Here is a 20,830-nt window from a genome sequence, read left to right as displayed (position 1 = left end):
TAAAGTTAAACAAGTAGTGTCCCAAGTGCCTTGGCACCTTGAAGTTACAACGGTTACTGGACAACAAGTACATGTTGTGCGCTATAATCTTAACAAAGTACTTATAGCTGAATGGCTGCTGCCCAAGTAATGCCTCCTGCCGCATCTCAACCTTGATCTCAGATCGCACACTCGCTATAATATCTATATGAAACTGCTGAAGACAGATATATATGATCCAGTACACCAGGCGGTTACTAATGGCCTGGTAAGCGTGGTACTGGTGCAGCCACTTGAGTGTGAGGTCTAGCCGCTATGTGAGATGAAAGAAGTCCTGCACCTGCCTACCGCAATATAAATACTGTCCACATAGTATGTTGTTACCAAAGAGTATGCGGTCTGTAACATGAGATAAGAAGGCTACCTATGTCCAGTCAAAACGTGGTTCTAGCTAACAGTACCTGTAGCGCGGCAATGTGTTGCTAAAGCCGAGACTATACCAGACCTGGAGATTACCCTGAACTGGGCGCTCCCGTTAACTCCACTAAAGTGCCGACTCTCACTTAATACTATAGCCACCCAGAATGAAATATAAGCACTGCAAAAACATTGCCATTATCTTTGTTTACTCCTATGTTACAAGCTCACTCTGTACCTGTGCTTGCACCACCTTAAACCCTATAGCGAATTTGTCCGCACTCCGCCAAACAAAGTCCAGAAAGACAGGTGTCTAGATAGCCCATACAGATAACGGACAGTTGTTAAGTGTAGGAGCCAGCTCCTCCGCGGGCACACAAGTGAGTTGCGCTTGAAGCTGTGTAAACAACCGCCACAAGATGCGATACTCTTCACAGATGCCAAACGACTTGCGTTGTAAGTCCTAAATAGCTTGGTGTGCCCGCCGCTTACTTACCTTATAGCCACACTTAATAATGTGCGTATCCCGGGTACCACCGCCCTAGACATGTTAGGCAGCCTGCCAGATTAGAGGGTCTAGTGCTATCTCCTCTAAGCCATTATTATTAAACAGTATACTCTTTACCGTGTCCCACACTTCCTTAACCAATGTATACAGCTGAAAATAGTGAACACCACCCTTATACAAGAGTGAACGCTTCAGTAGCACACTAGTCAATAAGCCCGCTTTACCCAGTATGTTCTGGGTGTAGTAGTACTGCCTGTGACCACCCTTCTTTAGTAGCCGACTGTCATAGATCTGACTGGTGTGTTGCTCCTGACAGTATTGTTTCCAGAGATACATCTGCGGTTGTTTATTAAATGCAAGTGCCTGCTAGGCCAGCACACTAACCGGTAGGCACACCTCCCTGGTGATGTCAGTAAAGAAACGATCCTTGTCTACATGCTCTATATTAATAATATCGGCAAGATAGATCTGGAACTCCTCTATTACATCCAGCAGTGTTAGACAGTATAGGGTTAACTTGAAGCGCAGTTTTATGCCCTTAGCACTAAAGAAGAGCTGTGGTTCACAAAAGTCCTGGAGTCCAGCGCTATGCAGACTAGTGGCTAGCACATCAGCCTAGATCAGCCCAAGATGGTGTGGCTGTAGGTAGTAGCCTAGCGCTTACTGTGCCTAGTAGCTGCTTGTCTCAACCATTCGCCCTTCCACCTATCGCGCCTTCAAGTTGGTAAAGGCCTGCCTAAAACTCATAGGTAGATGCTGGCTGTAGTGCGCCGCACAGTGCGTATAGACCGCAGGATGGAAGATCTTATTAAACCAGCGTGTAAACTACTCTTTTATTAATACCTGAAACTTGTCCCCACGTAATTCAAGATGCGGAAATAAGATGTGCACCGTGATGTTATGTGCCCCTTCCACGCGACCTAGTAGAAAATGCGGCATGTCACACAGCATCACCGCTATCGCGCACATAGTCAGGTGATTGCCTTCCTCCTGCCCCACCCCACCGGCCCTATTCTCTTGGAATACAGTTGTGTTAATGTGCATATTGTTGCTCATATTCTAATGTATCTATAGCGCTGGCTAATACCACAAACCTTTGCGTACAAAGGCCAACAAATCGGCGAATCCTAAGAAGCTGTCCACATTGAATACCACCTGGGGTGCTACAGCCTGTGTCTCTTCTTAATACAAACACACCTGCAACAGCCTTCTGTTTTGTGATTCAGGGGTGACACCATAGTACATGGCCCGCCATTACACAGGTACAGGGGCTGGTAAACGCGCGAGACAGTTAGTGGTAAGCATCATCAGGAGTCCAAGCACTGACAGGAAGTGACAGTTATTAAACATGTCATTCAAGCTATAATGATTGTTGCTGTGTGCATGTATATATTACTGGAGCCGCTCTCAGTGCTCCTCAGTGGTACAGCCTTGAACCCTGTTAATAAACACACCCATCAGTTTCTCCACTATATGTGATACCTTATCCTCATCCTCTGTATTTTTAATAGTACTCCTATTCTTAGCGCTACCAGAGTGGTGGGAAACAAAGTCGTGAAAGTCAGACTCTTCCTCACTCTCTATACCACCCGGTAGAGACAGCCCTAAGACAGGTGAATTGTCTAACACAGTGTTAGTAGGTTTCACACTATTATTAGGGTAGCCTGGATCAAGATTATCGCCTATTATCTTAATCTCCTCAGTAGTGTTGTTATTATTAGCTTCTTTATTACTACTACCATATATCTGGTCTTCAGACCCTCCTGCTAGTAGCGGGTAGGGGGGTGGTAGAGGGAGTTTTCCTAGGCTAACTAATAGACAAGACTGCGGAGTTGGGAAGGTGCCATGCTAAAGATCTACTGATAGCCTTAGAATTGGATTGCCAGCTGGTAGACTATGAAAGAAATGAGCGATGCTATAAGCTAGCACAGCTTGCTAAACAGCCTGTGAAGTAGTGACAACTGCTGGAGTATAAAGGGAAGTGTGACTAATATTTGGAGGTGTATACAGCTGGCTATGCTCCTGTACCAGTATGGCCTCTTATTGGTTGCGAATATAATTAGTATCTTGGGGAAGTGTGAGACCCTGCACCTAAAGTCCTAGTTGTGATAGTGTCTGGGAAGGTTCAGGAACCCCACTGGTATATGTGATTCTCTCATTGTGTTGTAATTGCTCAAGTTAGGCTTGACAGCGTCACTCACAGTAGCGGTGTGAGCGGTAAGCGGCCAGCTCACAGCGGTAAATTATAGTGGCTTCCTCTGTTGCGGAAGATTCACCACGACTATGTTTTGACGCTATCCTATCTATGGGCCCAAGAATCTAGTAAAGGATTATCGGAATTTTTAGAACTGTTATATATATAATTAGAAATGGTGTAAGGCTGTTGCTATATACTGTAAGACCCTTGGACTGTCAGGTGAAGGATTACCCTAGGGTAGTAGTGTCACACTCTTGGCAGTCTAACCCCAGCACTGTCACGCTCTTGGCAGTCTAACCCCAGCACTGTCACGCTCTTGGCAGAACCCTCACTGTCGCCCCAGATCGGCTAACTTCAACGCCGACCCTAGCGACAACCACATATACCACACCTTCGACAAGAGTATCATTGGAAAGCCCGAGTCGGGCTCCGCCCTTTCGGGCTGGTCTCGCGTCGCTTACGCGCCGTTCGACCTCTACTGAATCTCTAATCTGTAAGCCCAGTCTCTCCCGTATAATATCGCGAGGTATTTCGGGGCTCTCAGTGTTAGCTTGACGCCATGCAGCTGTGAAAGCATTCCAGTTCTTCCGCACAGTTTCCACACAGGCTGCTTCAATGCCTTCTGCGCTGTTGATTGCATATGCCATAGCCATGACAAATTTTTGCAGTGAGCGTAGATCGTATGGAGATGTGTCTGGGTTCTGTCTCACAAATCTGCAGGCCTCGTTAGTAAGACATCTTCCTGGAAATCTAAATCACTTACTTATGCCACAGATCTAACTGTTTTTGATAGTTTCTTTTCGTTCCTGGCTCAAGTTTCCTGAAAGTCCGTTTACTATCCGCAATACCAGTATCTTGTCCAGCGCCCTTCTCTTTGGCTTTGCGAAGAGTTTCAGCAGGGTCTTGTTTCTTACCCATACTGTGAAAACAGAATAGGCCCGTCTAGATACGATTGTAGTAGAGAGACGATAGAGAGGGAGATTAGTCAGCTTGATAAGAATGGAGATGGAAAGTAACCAGCAGGGTGATGCACAAGAAAAGGCGAGGACTGAGTGATATGATATAATAGTGTGCAGATTATCCTTTATAGAAAGCCTTGCCCACGTGAATGCAACAGATAAGACACGACTCATCTACACAATACCTTGGAGGGGGAAAGTACATCCACCATCTTACAAGGGCCCCAGTTTTAGACCCTGGTGCCCGAGCATATACCTCTATCAGTGGTTGTATAATATTACTATCTCTTTGAAGAGACACTTGCATAGTATAGCGTGAGTAGCCAATGACAGCAGGGGTCTAGAAACGGGACTGAGTCAAAGTGATAAAGTGGGTGATGAGCTTGAGCAGTGGTTTCATTAGCCTGAGCACTTGGCTGCGAGGCTGAGCCGGAGTTGAGCCAGGTCACGTGGAACCTGAGTAGGGCGGCAAGGCCAGTTCCTAATTGGGTGCCAAGGGCAGGTGTAGATTCGCCGCTGAATACCATGGATCTCACATCCGATTTCCGCTTCTCCGAGCCTCCCCGTTTATTGGATCACCACTACTACAAGGGTAAAAATGTCCATGACATCAACGATAACAACTTTCTAGCACCAGTGCCTTTTATTGTTGTATCTACCGCTTTATCATTACTAGACAAGGCTCGCTATTAATTGTATGTAGTACTTTTGTGATCGTTACGATGACAGATTCTGTGTTTCAGCTGAATTGTCAATGCAACAACTACCCGTGGGGAAAGACAGGGCATGATTCACTCGCAGCCAGGTTATGTGAGAAGACACCAGGTACTGGATTCAAGATTCAAGATGGCAAAGAATATGCCGAGATGTGGATGGGTGACTACCCAGAGTTACCTGCAAAGTCTCTAGATACCGGCGAAGATTTGCATTCCATTATTGAGCGAAGAAAGAGCGAGTTGCTAGGAGCCAGCTGTATTAAGAAGTTTGGGGTGGCGCTGCCATTTTTGCCGAAGGTAAATACTGCTCAAGTATATCACCACACGTCGCTAACCGAAAGCACAGATCCTCTCGATTCAGAAGGCTCTTCCACTACAGATCCATCCCGATAAAGAGCTTGCTGAACGTCTCCACCAAAAGGACCCCGAGAAGTTTGCGGATACAAATCACAAACCTGAAATCGCGTTGGCTCTCTCGAAGTTTGAGGTCTTCGCGGGTTGGAAGCCTTTTGAAAAAGCTCGAGCTCTTTTCAACCTGAAACCTCTCCAAGGATTTCTCCCGTCCAACACAACGGACTTCAGCGCGGAAGTCCTGAGATCAGTTGCGCACGCCATTCTTACTTCAACAGACAGTATGATTACGGAGACACAGAACGCTCTTGCGTCCATTCCAAGAGAAAATTATGGCGACCAGTCTTACATTGTCGATCTTCTACCACGTCTACAGCAGCAGTACTCGAAGTCAGACCCGGGAAACCTGGTTGCCCTTCTCTGTATGAACTACATGGTGCTATCCGCTGGTGATAGTATCTATGTTCCCGCGGATGGTATCCATGCGTACCTATCGGGGGACATCGTGGAGTGTATGGCTCGGTCAAACAATGTAATCAACACCGGGTTCTGTCCAAGGGCGGATAGGGATGACATCGAACTCTTTTCTTCGAGTTTAACATTCAACTCCCATCGAGCTGAGGAGATGCTGTTGGAGAGCAGACCTAGTCCAAAAGGTCGCAATGGCAAGACAGTGGTATATGCACCACCCCTAAGCGAATTTAGCATGCTTGCGACAATGCTACAGCAAGGCGAGACTGAGGTAACCCAACACTACATTTAAGATGAAACGAAGTCCACTGACATTAAACAGACCATTTCGCCCATCCAGGGTCCGACAGTCATGATCGTCACCAAGGGCAGCGGGACGATGACAGCAGATGGCAAGACTTTCGACGTGAAGGAAGGCTATGTCTTTTTTGTTGGCCATGGCAAAGAGATCAGTTATAGGGCTACAGGGTCGTTGAGAATCTACGCCGCTTTTGCGGAATAAGACCAGGACCTTTTGGGAAACGCCGTACTACATGCAAACTCGCCTATCAAAGGCTACTGACTCTCTCGATGACCTAAGACTGTAGAAAAGATTATCTCACAGCCTATGCTGGTTTCCACTCGAAATGGTGCGTGCCAGTCACTGGTTTACCAGGGGGATCACTCTTCAGATCGAACATGTGCTTTCCAAAGTAATCCAACTCTGCCTCATAGAAGTCCGTGGGAAGTTGTGTGTTACTGGAGTACTTCATGTACTCCAGAGTTGCGCTGAAGCTCGGAATCACCGCGTTCGTCTCCACACACCTGGCGACCACTCGTCTCAGAGGAAGGTAGGTCTTGTTGAGTTCGTCCATGAAGCTTCGAGAGAACAAAGGATTCCTCTCCTTGTCTGTGCCATTCGATGTGTAGACTTCCTCCATAAGATCGGTGATCGTGTCTGCTTGAATAATACAGCCAGCGCGCCATATCTGGGTGACAGTGAGGAAGTTAATGTGCCAGTTGTTTTCTTTGTCAGCTTTGTCAATGATCTTCAATCCTTGAACGTAGCTTGCCACGCATGCTCCATACAGAGCCAGACGCAAGTCTTCAAGGAATTCTTTTCGGTCTTGGTCGATCTTGTGTATGGTTTCGTGGTGTTTACTCGTTTCCTTGGCGTGTACTCGCTGAGCTCGGTCGCCCGATGCAAGACGAAGGAAGTGAGCAGTGGCGATTGAAGGCACTGGAATATGTAGTCGGATAGCTTCAATATTGGTCCAAATTCCGGTCCCTTCAGTATCGTCGGTGTCTTGCACGACCTTATCTTGAATGGCCGGGAGTACGAGCTTGCCACTCTCGTCTCTTGTCTTGCAGATATCTGCCGCAATACTTACAAGAAAAGTGTTTCGCTGCATGCGCTGTCAGCAAGACTCGGGCTGGGAGAAATCAAATATAACTCACAAGTTCTCCTTCGGTATTCCACCTTGCAAATGCTTCCGAGATTTCGTCCAGAGTCATGCCCAAGCCAACGTTCATGACCTGAAACGCTTCCGCGACAGCGCTCATCATAGCTTGTTCGATGCCGTTATGGATCATCTTGACATAGTGGCCGCAACCTCCCGTTCCAACATTACCAACGCAAGGTCGTCCCTTCGAGTCTTTCGCGCAGACTTTCTCCAGAAGCGGCATAACCTGTTTCAGCGCCGGTTGATCTCCTCCGGGACACATAGACGGTCCTCTACGTGCAGCTTGGTATCCACCGGAAACACCCATGCCGATATAGCAAACACCCTGAGCGGCCAGCTTTCCTTGCCTTCTCTGTGTGTTCTGCCAGTTTTCGTTGCTTGCGTCGATGATGATGTCACCAATGTCCAGATACCGTTGTAGGCCATCCACGACGCTGTCTCCAACATTACCATGTGGTAGTGAGAACACAAAGACTCTCGGAGAGTCGAGTTTCTGGCACATCTCTTGGTAATCTTGAGTCTTCTCCACTCTGTGTCCGATTCCGTCTTTCTTTGCAGACTGAATGACGGAGTCTACCTGCTCTTCTGACGGATCCTCGAGGTAAACAGTTATGTCGTGCTCCGCAAATAAAAGGGCCATGCCGCCGCCCATGCTCCCACATCCGATCATCGCGACCTGTTATGACTCAACAAGAGGTTTCCTTGCTTTGATAGAGCAGACTTAGGTACTTACACTCTTAATTTCACGCGTATCCGACATGTTCACGGTGATCTTTGCTTCGCTGAAAGACCTAGATCAATCCCCCTGCTCCGTGAGAACCGCGGTGTGCGCCGTTCAGAAAGGCAGCCCTTCCGAGCCTGCGATTACCCGGGAGTTCCTATGGATGTCCTGGGAGTGACCACTGAGTAGGATTACGATGTTCCTCTGGGACACGTAGATACTCTGACTTTCCACGTTGCTTATACGCCAGTAAGTTGTCCTTCACGTTACGGTACACTTGTTGGAATCTTGATTATCCTCCAAAGGCCTCAAAATCTTCGTATGACAGGTCTGCGACCAAGAATTCGGTCAAGCTTCAAAAAGAAAGAGGTGCAGCCAGTCGGTAAATGGTTGCGTACCCACTTATCTGTCATCAGTTTGTATCGTAGAATCTGATGTCATTATGATCGCACCGGTTACGAAAGCCTGTTACTACCGCAACTCCCATCAATCACATCGACATACCCAACCGACTCCCTTTGTTCTCTTCTTACATCTGACGATATATCATACTTGTAGCCGGTATGTCTTGGGACGACAGAGCAGGATGTAGCTGTCATACATCCTCAAGGCTTCTACCTTCAATCATCACGAGCCCCGTGAACATCTGCACAGTTGGCTGGAAGAGATCGAGAGCCCTTGACTTGACGGCGATCGAACAGAGGCAATCGGGACTTAAACACCTAGTTCCCACAGTACTCGCTATAACACGTTGGATTCTACGTCCAATTACAAGGAGTAGACTTGGACAGTTGGTTTGGCTTTTCGGTTGATTAGTAGGAAGTGTGAACTTATTAGAGGCTGGTGTGCCGATTTTTTTCTCGCCAGTGCATCCAGCTGAGACCAAGGCACCGCTTAATAGCACGAGTATGGCCCAATGAAGTTTCTGAGTCTAGTTAAACCAACGACTGGTAGCAAGTCCTTGTATTCCAATAGCGGCCGGCACTTAGCCTCATCCCTAAAGAGGATTGCGTAATAGTACGGTTATAGCGCGCAGGAAACAGTTTTGTATCTGTATAAGCTGAAGGAGCCACCAACCACTGCCTTTAGATTTCACCTCTAACTATCGCAGTTACGAAAACCCAGTACGCATACTTAGACTCTTGTGCTTTGCTCGGCAGAAAGGGTAAGGTCTATTTCGCATACGTTTAGTTGTCCAGCATTGAAGTCTCTGCTTGGACATAAGCCATTTGCTTATCTTCATCACATCTCTCTCACGGTGCATCCGATGAGCATCGCACTGTCTTTACCCGAGGCCGAGTTCCAAGGAAACGGCCCTGATCATGAGCTTCCCATCACGTCCGGACGCGATGGAACTCGCTCCTTCGCCGGCACAGCAGTCATTACCCCTTGTGGGAGGCTGCAGTCAAAACAGACCGAACTTTTCCGCCTTTTTCTAGGTCCGTGGGCAACTGCAGACCTGACAAATGACACAAGTCGGCCAGCAATCCCCTGTGATACGAGCCCAGTTTCAGCTGCAGTATTAAAGACGTCCTTAGCATAGCGCGAGCTCTTCAAGTAGATCACTCGCTAGAATGTCAATAAGACCTGAGGTCTCATCTTCAATGCCGAAGCCCACGAACAGCTCATCGTCGATATGACCATGATATCGCTGTCCGTGTGACTTCCAACTCATCGACGTCACATACAACATTTCGGTCTGGTCCCATTCCACATGTGCTGGCACCTGTTTCGGCCGCTTCTCCCCAGGTCCGCCCCGTCCATGGATCCAGATTGGCTTCTTCGATATCGCATGCAATGCATACGGCGCTGTAGGCTGGAATAGCACGACATAGGGTTCGTAAACACTATGCAGCGAATAGAAGCGCTTGTGCTGGATGATTGTCATGATGTACGTGTTCCCAACACCAGTCTCGCAGCCCTGCTGACCCCGTTTGCACATTGTAACAGACAGCGAGTTGGTGGCTTGATGAATACTTTCTTGCGCCTCGGGAATCTCAGGCATATGCATCTTCAGACAGGCTTCGTCCGTCTCTGCTGAGATTGGTGCGAGATCCTCGCCAACACTACCATCAGCTTCCAGCTTCGCGAAAACGCGCTTTGGATAGATGTCATGATGGAGATATGCATCTCCCGCCGCATTCCAAAATATGAACCAGTTCTTCTCCACCGCTCTGTATCCTCCTGGCCGCTGTAAATCAGTTGGCGTTCGATATGGCTGTGGCGGGCTTCCCTCCTCCCTGCCCCAATCAACAAGAAGCCGAAGATCTTGTATCCACTGTCCAAAACACGTGTGTTGAGAGTTACTCCCATAAATCACGTAAGGATTGTGCGGCCCGTAAACAACACGTGCATCATGAGGACCAACATTCCAACCAAAGTGCTCGATAGGGCCAGAACAGTACGGACTCACAGTGAGAGCTATTGGCAGAATCAATGGAGATATATCGCAACTTATTGCTTGAGAAATGGCGCTAGAGTCTGTACGCGTGTTGGAAGCGGAAGGAGATGACCTGGGCGAGAAGCTAGCGGTACAGGAGAGCTCGGCAAACCAAACCGTGTTCTCAACCTCTGAGCGCCCTTGCTGAGCGACAAGGATATAAGAGCCTGGGAGGTGTGGATGAGGGATTATGTTGGGATTCGTAGCTCGGTAGTCGCCAAAATCCAGGGCATAGTACTTTCCATCCGGGGTAGAGCGTGAGAAGATCTCGTGGTAGGTAGAACTTATACCCGGAGTAATTGGCAAAGTGGGACTGGTGTATTGCGGGTTGTCAACGTCCGACTGCTGAAGCACAGGCTTTTGAAATGAGTCAGGGTGAACCCATTCGTGTAGGTAGGAGGTTGTGCCACGAAGTTGTGGGTGAGAGTAGATTGACAGTATAAGCGCTAGGAGAGTAATGCTGCATAGGACTGCCGCTACACGTTTGATTCCTTTAGGCATGGCTTGGGGATTGACAATACATCGAAGGATATATGTTAGGAAAAGAAGCGGGGGCTAGGAGGGAGGCAGATTCAGGGTATATATATGCCATCTACATCAATCCAGGACGCCTTCTACACCTGATTGGCCAGTCTTATAATCGCTGATTGCCATGTGATCATAGTCACGTCCTTAATTCAGAATCTACGGCTACCAAATGCACGAGCACGTTTTATTTGCCCCGTGCGAAACACTGAACTAGAGTTTCCCTGGCTCCGACTTCGTGACCTTTCTATATATCCAAGACGAGAACTTGATACTGGGCTCATCAAACAGCGTTGTTGCGATCTCTGCCATCCACAACGTGACTGGTAGCAGGATCAAATGCGGAAGCAGGAAGCTGATCTCCATCCCGAATGGGCCCCAACGCGGCAGTGGAAACTTGTTCACCCAATCGGGAATCCCAAGCGCATGAGATTCTTGTGTCCAACCTGTAGCAGCATACAATCTGTCGCCCAGTGTCCAAAGGATAGGCCCGTGAACAAGGTAGAATGCAAAAGAGATTCTGCCAAGATACAAGCAGAATCGGCTCTCGAAGAACCGCTTGAGGCATGGTAAGCGCGGCGCCGAGGCAACAACGAAGGTTGCAGCCCAGAAGAGGAAGAACCACTTGTAGTCGAAAACAGCCTGTGGAACCAAGAACGAGATATGTCGCCAGCCCGGCGAGCTCCTTAGGACTTGAATATCCCATGAAAAGGCTGGGCAACCTCCTAAAAGAATGCCAAGGGCGAAAAGGCAGGGGAAAAAGTAGGCGTTGTAGGGTTTCAGCCTCTTCAGCCATAATGGTAAATCGTCCCCAATCGCCAGCAGATCAAGGTCGCAAAGTAGCATGCCGACCATGAACATGGACATATGCGCGCCGTCGACGATCCACATGAAATAATACACCAAGGCGGTCTCGCCCCATAAACGTGCTGTGCGCGTGCATTTAGAAAACGACACAAGTGCTGTATAGATGACGACTGAGCCTTTAAACTCCTCCGGAATTGACCAAACATGGAAATTGTAGCTGAGCCACGGCTCGCCTCCGAGTCGAAATATGAAGCTAAAGCTTTTGAACTCAATATACCAGTTCCAAAGCTCGTCCCGGAAGTTGCGCTGGGGTTGGAAGTTCGCCAGCACGCCAAATGCGTGCCACATAGAGAATGTGAGGAACGTGGTGCAGATAACTGGCAGGTAGAGTCTTAGCCATCGTCGGAAGAGCGCAGAGGAGATGTTGTCGGAGAATGCGGCCCTGTCTCCCGACTGGATCAGTGCGAGAGGTTTGGCCGAGAGTACGTAGCCAGAAATGACGAAGAAGCAGGACACTGCCAGATGACCGCCAGAGAAGAATGTGCGGACACCAGGGAGTGTGACCATGTAATACCGCGTCTCGTACCCAAACGCGTTCTCCAGGATCTGGTCTGCATGCTGGGCTTTATGAGCCCAGAGCTCATGGTGGCCGAAGTAGACGAGCAGGGCTGCGAAGCCACGCAGACCATCCAGATAAGCAGTACGCCGGAGTTTTGTGCTTCGGGGCCCCGCTTTACTCAAAAATGAAGGGCGGACAAATTGAAAGAGAACTTGAGCGTAAGTAAGTAGGGACGGGCTGGGTGTCGGCTTAGCCGGCTCCCAGTACCCTGCTTCCAGTAATCCTTCATCTGCTCGGCCCATTCTGCGAGCGTTCTTGCCTAAGCTTTCCACAAGAAGACGGAGCGAGGTAGAAGTAGAAGACGATACCATGGCAACAAAATATGATCATCGAGAAGCTGTCGACAGTGGGATGATCCATAGCCACCCTTGTCATGTCATAGAAGCGGGGCAAAGCCCCGAGAGCTTCAGCTACTTACCTTTCCTTTCGACTCAGACGTACCTTGCAGACGTGGACCTGTCACATGCAGGGTGTTCCAACTGATGAGCCCGAGGTACTCGACTTGTAAGCATAGATGAGCTCGATCAATCCCAAGACCAATGCTAGTCCTGTAACACGCTTAGAGGTCGGTGATCAGCTTTGCTTACCAACTTAACAGCCAATGATCAAAGAACCCGCTAGGAAATCAGCGTGTCACATGTACTCTATCGAAAATGCCGAGGCCGAAAACGTTACCAGCCCCGATTGAGCAGATCAATGGAAAGTTTCGCGCTAGCCAGGCTACCCCCCTGGCCAAGTGCTACCCAATAGTGCTCGCAGGGATGTGACCTCTCCACACTCGGAGAACGACATCACCTACTATAGCATAGATTCTTTCACCGCTGCTCGACTCAATGCCGATGCGCGCCGAGAAGGGTGAGAATGGCTTGAATGATCGCGAGGATGCGCACGAAAACAGGCATTTACACCCGTTCAGTGACGAGACAGTCAGTGTCAAAGCTTCGGAAAGTAATACCCTTGTCGAAGGAGTCGACTAGGTCGAAATCCTAGTTGCGCAGAGGATGCTGTAAACTGATAGCAGCCTCTGCTTTGCGCCCGTCCGTGGGTCAAGACTAGTCGATAGTGGCGGCCGTCGACGTCAGTGACATGGGTAGCTGTCTTCGAGCTCATGTATTTCGTGGAAGCATTAAAGAGTGATTGCAAGTAGTCCCACTTGCTCTTATAGCTGGAAGTTCGAATGCGAGAGGTCTTCCAAGTTGCCATAGCAGCCAGCTTCCATCACTCTCGTTCAGGTGGCCAACAAGATGAAGATTGGAGCGAAGGACATCAGTGTCCCCAACGAGTTCTCGTTGCCTAAGCAAATTCAGCGCATGCTACCAGCATTTGGCGCGCTCTTTTTGTTTGTCATGTACCTTTCAGGTTGTTTCGATAGTTCGTCACCTGGCCTCCACCGCAAGAAATCTGAGCACTTTCCTCGGAAGGTATGGCAGACCTGGAAGGTTGATGCCTTTGGCTTCGAAGAAAAAGATTCCAAAGTCGCGCGAACTTGGACCGCGAAGAACCCCGACTATCGTTACGAGGTCCTAACAGACCAGAATGATCTCGCATATGTCGAGACTCATTTTGGCGCGGATGGACTCAATCGTCTAGACATCGTTTACATGTATCGAGAGCTTCGCCTCCCCATCATCAAGGCGGATATGCTTCGCTATCTCGTCATGTATGTCGAAGGTGGTGTCTACACCGATATCGATGTTGAAGCTCTACGGCCAATCAACAAATTCATTCCGGAGCGATACAGTGAACGAGGCATTGACATGGTCATCGGTATTGAGATTGACCAACCAGACTTCCACGACCACCCTATCTTGGGCAAAAAATGCATGTCATTCTGCCAGTGGACTTTCATGGCGAAGCCTGGGCTGCCAGTCATGCTGGATCTCATTGAGAATATCGTCAAGTGGCTCAAAGACGTTGCTATGGAACAGCAGGTGCCAATATCAGATATTCAGCTTGACTTCGATCAAGTCATCAGTGGCACAGGTCCAAGTGCATTCACACGAGCAATCCTCGAATACCTTTCGCGACGAGCAGGAAGGCAGATCACCTGGGATCTTTTTCACAACATGGGTGAGTCGAAGCTGGTAGAGAATGTACTTGTTCTCACCGTCGAGGCCTTTGCAGCTGGGCAAGGCCACTCTGACTCCGGGAACCACAATGCAAAGCAAGCTCTGGTGAAGCACCATTACCACGCATCAGGGTGGCCCACAAATCACCCCAGATACTCACACCCAACGCTAGGAACAGTGGAAAGCTGCAACTGGGATCCAGTGTGCGTCAAGGCGTGGGACGATAACAAAGCGGGGTTCGATTCCCTGTCAGAAGAGGAGCAGGCCGCGCAGATCGCTCTCAAGCAGCAAGGAGGGCAGCAGCCAAAGAACAAGCGACAAGCCCGGCGCACCAGGCCGAGGTGAGAGGGCGGGGTCGCTTGGTGGGAAGGTCGCAATGACTCGACGTAGATACGAAAGTGGCGCTGAGAATGCACAAGCAGTCTTTTTAGAATCGTACCAACAGCGGTAATGATTTGTTCAGCAGACTTGTTCGTGCATATGCTACCATAAGCGACCCACAAGCAATGCAATGCTCTAGTGTGAGTGGGTTGCATCGCCATGCGAGAAGGCTTGTGCATGTTTCCTGCTTCTGCGAGCATCGTGTTTCGATAACTGCATTGTTGCAGAACGGGAAGTCAATCCAGGCACGTTCGTACCCAGACATACTTCACTGCAATGAACGTCGCCGGAGATTGACGCAGCTGCTTTTCGGTACGATGGAGACAACTGCTATCTCTGCTCTCTGCTCTCTCAGTACTCGGCTGTCGCTGTTGATGTGAACGGTGCGTCAATGGGATCGGGAGTCTTCCGAGACATAACGCGAGCTGGTGGAGCGTCTGGAATTTGCTCGGAATTGCACTAACGAGAGAACATGGTCGCGCACCGGCCTGAGGGTAGACCAAGCTAACGAGGAAGTTGCGCAAAGAGGTGTGCTGGCGAACCACAAGTCGTCCAACAACGATGGGCCTCGGTCACTGTACCTGACATTTGCTGACAAGCCAATCAAACGGATTATTCGAGCCCTGGTTGTGTCGATCGTGAACTTCGGTAGTCCCGGGCTTCTCCACAGGGGTCAGACGTTGGAGCTGACTGAGCCTCGCCTCCCCGGACACGCCCCGCGAGCCGGAGCGGAATTGTGGCCAAGCTTGGTCTAGTGGATATAGCACTCGTATCGTCGCCGCAGCTATACTCTTTCGAGCTCATTTGCCGAAAGGCAAGGCTAGAGTCATTTACCTCGATTGGCAACATGTCCAGCGACCACTCGCCTCTGCGAAAAGTTGAGCAAGATGGTGTTCACATGTGCACATGGATGCCTCGGTCTGACTCTAGCGAACATTGGTAAGTCGAAAGTTGTGTTGCATGTGACGATTTAATATCTTCGCTAAGGGACTGTGCGTGACTCCCGCAATTTCTTGTCGAAGGTGGATCGCCGACCAATAACTCGAGGGTCTCGACGACTGAAGGGCCTGGGGATCCCGCATTTCACGACTCGCTTCCCCAGGTGTTCTCTCCATGCAAAATTGATGCCACTGAAAGCACCACTGGACGGCAGTCACTCAAGAAAGCGAACCAGCCTCGTCGAGCACGACTCATTAATTGTCGCAGCAATGGCCAGCGAGAAAGGCGTATCACATCAAGAAGAGATGGCTGCGAGCAGAGGTGGACGTCGCACGTTCGGACAGAAGCTCAAGCGATCGTGCCAGCGCTTCTGGTGGATTTATCTGTTTGTCTTCATCGGCATCGTGTTGGTCGTGGTGCTGCCAATGTAAATTTGCCGCTGCCAGATCCTTGCCATTGCTAACAGGTCGACAGCATTTATGTCGGATATCCGAAGATGGCACAGTCGAGTGTGAATGAGTCGAAACTCCATGTCACAGCAGAGTCGATCTTGAACCCTGCACCGAACGCGTTTGACCTGAACCTGACAAGCGAGTTGGAAACGCATGCAAAGTATCACCCTCAACTTGATGCGTTCGAGGCTTCCCTGTATCTCAAGGACAGCGATATACCATTCGCTACTTTCAACACCCCCGCTATCAAGGCGGACAACGGCACTGTCAGCCAGGTGCTGCAACGAGTCGAAATCCAGAACTTGACGGAGTTCACTCGATATACGATGGTGGCGCTCGCGAGCGAGGAGTACACCATATACCTGCGAGGGAATGGAGGTCTCAAGCAAGGCTCATTGCCAAAGACTGATGTAGACTACAACCAAGAGGTCCAGATGATCGGTAAGTCGAGACCAAATTAGGTTGTATATGGCTGACACGCCGAAGGACTGAACGGCCTGAAGGGACTTGAGGTCACCGAATTTCATCTGTTGACCGAAAGTCTCGCAGACGGAAGCAATGCCATAGGCAATGTCACCGTTCCGAATCCGAGTGTGATGACTCTTGCGCTTGGCGACGTTTCTTTCGACATGAGCGTGGAGGGTACATTTATCGGAAATGCAACCATGCCAGACCTCACTCTGCGACCAGGGAACCACTCCTATCCAATCCACGTCACCAGCAACCAGACACGTGTCGCCACAATCATCCAGCGGCCAGAGTATCATTGTGGTGTTTTCCCGGTGGACATTGCAGGCAAGCAGAGCGTGTATGGCGGGCAAGTACTGCCTTACTATACCGAGGCTCTGATGCACAACGATTTGACGACAATGTTGAACGTTTCGGCTGCATTGAATGAGGTCGGTTTTGGTTTCGCACTTGGTAACTGCACATCATAACATAGCATGCTCCGTCGAGTGTCGCGTAGACCTCGGATCAAAAAGCTGCCACCCTTTCTACTCGTGTTCCTCGCGGCTACAGGCCGTCTGCTTTTCGTTGGCGCGTAGGACGAAGGCAGTTGCGTTTCATGGTGGGAGCCGGGATTTATTGACTGAGACTGAGCAATACAGTAGACTTGCTGCTGAGAGCTCACATCTGGTCTGCGTTTCGACACTGCCATATACCAGCACTGACGCCGGAGGCTACCGGGAACCCTAAGACATTGCGGGCTCAGGTGGTAATAGAAGCGTCGTCTGCAGATCTCTGAACATCCACAGAAGTCGACAGAATGGTAGGCTGTAGTCGGCACTTCAGCTGTGCCGACAACACCCCGGAACATCCATGCTCCGGCGCCCGCCGCATAGCACCCAGCCGAGGCACCCATCGTCACCTGCCCGGATATCTGTCGCGATGCTGCTGACGCGCTTGCAAGCTCGCATCCTTCGCATCGCTTCACAGTGAGCTTCTGCATGTGGTAGATCGCTGTCTACTGAATCACTCATGATATCGGTCTGTCAACATGGCATGGTAAGATCAGTCCTAGATGGACATTTCGTACGCGCTACGCCTTGCGAATGACTTTCCTCCCAGCATTACAGCGACCACGTCCTAATTGCACTAGACCTTTGTCACCACTGATGTGCAAACTGATCGCCGTTCACCAGATTGCACTGAATTCTGGCACCCTGAGCAGGTCCGGCCGTGGCAAGCTGCAGCGTCGGTAATTGACCCCAGGTCGGCATCTTCTGTTCTCGCGTCCTCGCGTCCTCACGTGCTCATGTCCTCACGTCCTCCCCGCTGACCGTCCCGACTGCGGTTGCCTTTCTACGCAGGCACACACATATGAAGCTTGCGCCGCACGTTGAGTCTTCCGGGCGACCTCGTCTGAAACCCGACTACCGCGCACGCCCCACGCATCAAGAGTGCAGCTCAAAAACCAGTGGTCGAGACATGGAGCCCGAGTCTACCAACTCGGGAACAGTTGCTTTACAGGACTTTGAGGGGGCCGGGGATCATATTGCAGCCCAGCCATCATGAAGCCGCACGCCAGTAGGTCCGCAGGGTAGTTGCGACACCTGTCGTGCAGCGCAGATCGAGACACCCATTATGCCACAAGGTGAGCTCCCCGTTATCAATCATCATTGTCACGGCCTCCGAGAATCGACGGAGGCCTGCAGTCGGGCATGAGGGAAAAGATTACTCCAGCCATAGTGCTAGATGTAAGCATTGCGCGATATATGTATGCCGAGGAATCCAGAATTTTGTGGCAAAAATTCGTGCCTGTTCATCTTTGAGGCTCGAGCAGATCGTTGCATCGTTTCTAACATAGCCTTCCTGTCAAGAACACGGAGGCGGGCGATGCTGATGACATAAAGGCTGGCCGCGAGGCGCAGCGCCGAAGCCAAGCACGAGTCATCTCGGCATTGATCAACCCCCGACACGATGCTATAAACCACGTACTGGCTCCAATGGAGCGGCCCTCAGCGTTGATGGAACTGACTCAGACACGCAGCGGTCCCACACAGATGCCCAAACCGTCACATTGGCGGTGAGTCACCGTTCGGAGACATCCACTGCAGCTGCAACCTTGTCAAATCATATACAACGAACCTCAGCCTCAGCCGTACCATGGAGATCGCGAAACGAAGAGTTCACATCCTCTTCCACAACCACTTGAAGCCGATTGTCCGCAAAATGTCTCTGACTACGTCGTCGTCGAATTCCAGCGTGGAGCTCGCGTTACCCAAAGGGAGCCTAATACTTGTCACTGGAGCGACGGGCTACATCGCAAGCCATATCATTAAGGAAGCTTTGGACCTAGGCTACCGCGTCCGCGGCATTACTCGTTCGAAAGCGAAAGCAGAGCTTATTGAGGCCGCGATCAACGATGCCGATTTCTCGACATGCATTGTTGAGGACTTTTCCAATTCGGCGGCTTTGGAAGAAGCCGTCAAGGACTGCCTAGGGATTATTCACACTGCATCTGTCACGAGTCTGTCCCCGGATCCTGAAAAGGTCATACCTCCCACGGTGGGCATGGCCTCCGCGATCCTGACAGCGGCGAAAAGGGTGAATATGTGCAGGCGGTTCGTCTTCACAAGCAGCTCTTCTGCCGTTTGGATTCCCAAGCCAGACACTCCGTTCAAGATCGGCAAGAACACGTGGAACCAGGATTCGGTACAGAAAGTACAATCGATGACACCCCCTTTCAAGGCTGAAGGCTTCTACGACGTCATTGCCGCCAGCAAGGTCCAGGCAGAGCAAGCAGTCTGGAGGTTTGTTGAGGAGGAGAAACCTGATTTCGTGGTCAATACGATAGTGCCCAACACGAACATTGGGAGAGTCATTGTCAGGCCCGCGACTTCTTCCGCGAACTTTGCGCTCGCGGTCCTGAATGGCAGCATCCAAAGAATCGCGACAGTGCCGCCACAGTGGATGATTAATACTAGCGACGATGCAAGAATTCATCTTGCGGCGCTCATCGACCGAAATGTGTCAAATGAGCGGATATTCGCCTTTGCTCAACCTTTCGACTGGAACGAGATGCGGGAGGCAGTACTCAAAGCCCGACCGAATGCATCAGTTGGAGGTCCTTTGCCACCACATGGGAGAGATGTCAGCGAGGTCGACAACACGCTTGGGGAAGAGCTGTTGAAGAGATGGTTCAGCCAAGATGGGTACAAGCTGCTCGATGAGAGTGTGAGAGAAAATCTCGAGGGCTACGGAGAGCCCGATCCGGAGAGATAGCTGAGTCCAACTACGGCAGCCAGTAGAGCATTAACACCGTTAATTGCGCCATTCCGCACAACCTCTGCGCGAAGCTTCGCAGAAGTCGTATACATCAACCTCTGGTGCTTGGCGCAAAGCCTTGGTTCGGTGACAACCATGCCCTTGGAGGTTCCAACCGGAACGCCAGCGCCACTGCCTGCAGCACTCAACAGAGCCAGAGCGCCCGCCTCAACCTTGAGATTGTCGATCCAGTGCAGCCTTAGTGAAAGAGCGATCTCCACCGTGGTGAAGAGAATGGCGCCCTACCGCACCCTTAACACCCAATGGCGCGGCTACGTGGGTTATATTTGCGGCATCCTGATCAGAAATATTGGCTTCGCTAGGGATGTTGGCAGATATCTGCCTCTAGAAACACCTCATCCGTATCGCCTAATCTTCTTCATCGATTTCATTGTACGCGGCGTGGAAGCCTCGTAACTTGCGGCCCTCATTCTGGTGCCGGCTTGGAGCCTTAAGGGAAGTGGGAGGAGGTGGCCAACCGATTTCGCTATTCCATCTTTGCCTATGGAGCAGCTGTCGCAGAGGAGATGGGAGAACCGACTGCAAACTGTCACGAGCAACATCCGAAAAGCGGTGGCACAAGGTCACGAAGTATTTCTCAGCTTGATGTGCTGGCTCGCATAGAATAGCTTTAAGTGACCAATCTATGGAGGATCAAACATATCGGCCGAGCGCTTAGCTGGACGGGATTACCTCATACCCCGAGTTGGAGAATTTGGGGTAGTTGGCGAGTCAAACTGAGGGGATCCTGCGGTCTCACTGCCTCGCTGGCGTTTGTTGCGATAGCATCAATGCCCGTTGCTTCTTTAGCTGGCTCTTGTATATCTTCTGGTATGGTTCAAAAAAGCTTAGTGCTGAATTATCACGCGATCCTGCCCAGCAAAGGTCTTGAAGGCTGCGAGCGACGCTGACACTCTATCGGACGGTGACTTTTGCTGTAAGGCAGTTGATACTTTCAGTTGGTGTGGTGCGGCTTCTTCAAATTCAGGCCGACCACTGTATAGCATAGCCGTTCTGCTTAGAAATTCGACAGGAGCCGCTGTTGTATATCACACCGCACGGCACATCC

The 20,830-nt window shown here is 50.3% G+C and overlaps 8 protein-coding genes across 8 annotated transcripts; 4 read left to right on the top strand and 4 right to left on the bottom strand.

Moving 5' to 3' along the window:
- Positions 1–3,409: 3,409 nt before the first annotated feature.
- On the bottom strand, positions 3,410–4,019 carry HMPREF1541_09648 (uncharacterized protein; the record flags this gene model as incomplete). Its single annotated transcript, XM_008714321.1, has 2 exons — positions 3,410–3,815; positions 3,865–4,019. The coding sequence occupies 2 exons, from the start codon at positions 4,017–4,019 to the stop codon at positions 3,410–3,412; spliced, it is 561 nt and encodes a 186-aa protein (XP_008712543.1).
- A 763-nt stretch (positions 4,020–4,782) lies between these two features.
- On the top strand, positions 4,783–6,100 carry HMPREF1541_09647 (mannose-6-phosphate isomerase, class I; the record flags this gene model as incomplete). The annotated part of the gene is made up of 3 exons (XM_008714320.1): positions 4,783–5,073; positions 5,123–5,869; positions 5,921–6,100. 3 exons carry the CDS (start codon positions 4,783–4,785, stop codon positions 6,098–6,100), a joined length of 1,218 nt encoding a protein of 405 aa, XP_008712542.1.
- Positions 6,101–6,203: 103 nt separating this feature from the next.
- Positions 6,204–7,710, bottom strand: HMPREF1541_09646 (6-phosphogluconate dehydrogenase (decarboxylating); the record flags this gene model as incomplete). Its single annotated transcript, XM_008714319.1, has 2 exons — positions 6,204–6,983; positions 7,036–7,710. The coding sequence occupies 2 exons, from the start codon at positions 7,708–7,710 to the stop codon at positions 6,204–6,206; spliced, it is 1,455 nt and encodes a 484-aa protein (XP_008712541.1).
- A 1,585-nt stretch (positions 7,711–9,295) lies between these two features.
- On the bottom strand, positions 9,296–10,702 carry HMPREF1541_09645 (uncharacterized protein; the record flags this gene model as incomplete). The annotated part of the gene is made up of 1 exon (XM_008714318.1): positions 9,296–10,702. One exon carries the CDS (start codon positions 10,700–10,702, stop codon positions 9,296–9,298), a length of 1,407 nt encoding a protein of 468 aa, XP_008712540.1.
- Positions 10,703–10,939: 237 nt separating this feature from the next.
- Positions 10,940–12,394, bottom strand: HMPREF1541_09644 (uncharacterized protein; the record flags this gene model as incomplete). The annotated part of the gene is made up of 1 exon (XM_008714317.1): positions 10,940–12,394. The coding sequence occupies one exon, from the start codon at positions 12,392–12,394 to the stop codon at positions 10,940–10,942; it is 1,455 nt and encodes a 484-aa protein (XP_008712539.1).
- A 1,002-nt stretch (positions 12,395–13,396) lies between these two features.
- Positions 13,397–14,566, top strand: HMPREF1541_09643 (uncharacterized protein; the record flags this gene model as incomplete). Its single annotated transcript, XM_008714316.1, has 1 exon — positions 13,397–14,566. One exon carries the CDS (start codon positions 13,397–13,399, stop codon positions 14,564–14,566), a length of 1,170 nt encoding a protein of 389 aa, XP_008712538.1.
- Positions 14,567–15,810: 1,244 nt separating this feature from the next.
- Positions 15,811–16,931, top strand: HMPREF1541_09642 (uncharacterized protein; the record flags this gene model as incomplete). The annotated part of the gene is made up of 3 exons (XM_008714315.1): positions 15,811–15,968; positions 16,016–16,434; positions 16,480–16,931. The coding sequence occupies 3 exons, from the start codon at positions 15,811–15,813 to the stop codon at positions 16,929–16,931; spliced, it is 1,029 nt and encodes a 342-aa protein (XP_008712537.1).
- A 1,669-nt stretch (positions 16,932–18,600) lies between these two features.
- On the top strand, positions 18,601–19,719 carry HMPREF1541_09641 (uncharacterized protein; the record flags this gene model as incomplete). The annotated part of the gene is made up of 1 exon (XM_008714314.1): positions 18,601–19,719. One exon carries the CDS (start codon positions 18,601–18,603, stop codon positions 19,717–19,719), a length of 1,119 nt encoding a protein of 372 aa, XP_008712536.1.
- Positions 19,720–20,830: the final 1,111 nt, after the last annotated feature.

The sequence above is a fragment of the Cyphellophora europaea genome (genome assembly GCF_000365145.1).
Source record: "Cyphellophora europaea CBS 101466 unplaced genomic scaffold supercont1.10, whole genome shotgun sequence".
Taxonomy (NCBI): domain Eukaryota; kingdom Fungi; phylum Ascomycota; class Eurotiomycetes; order Chaetothyriales; family Cyphellophoraceae; genus Cyphellophora; species Cyphellophora europaea.
This window is presented reverse-complemented; position numbering and strand designations above follow the sequence as displayed.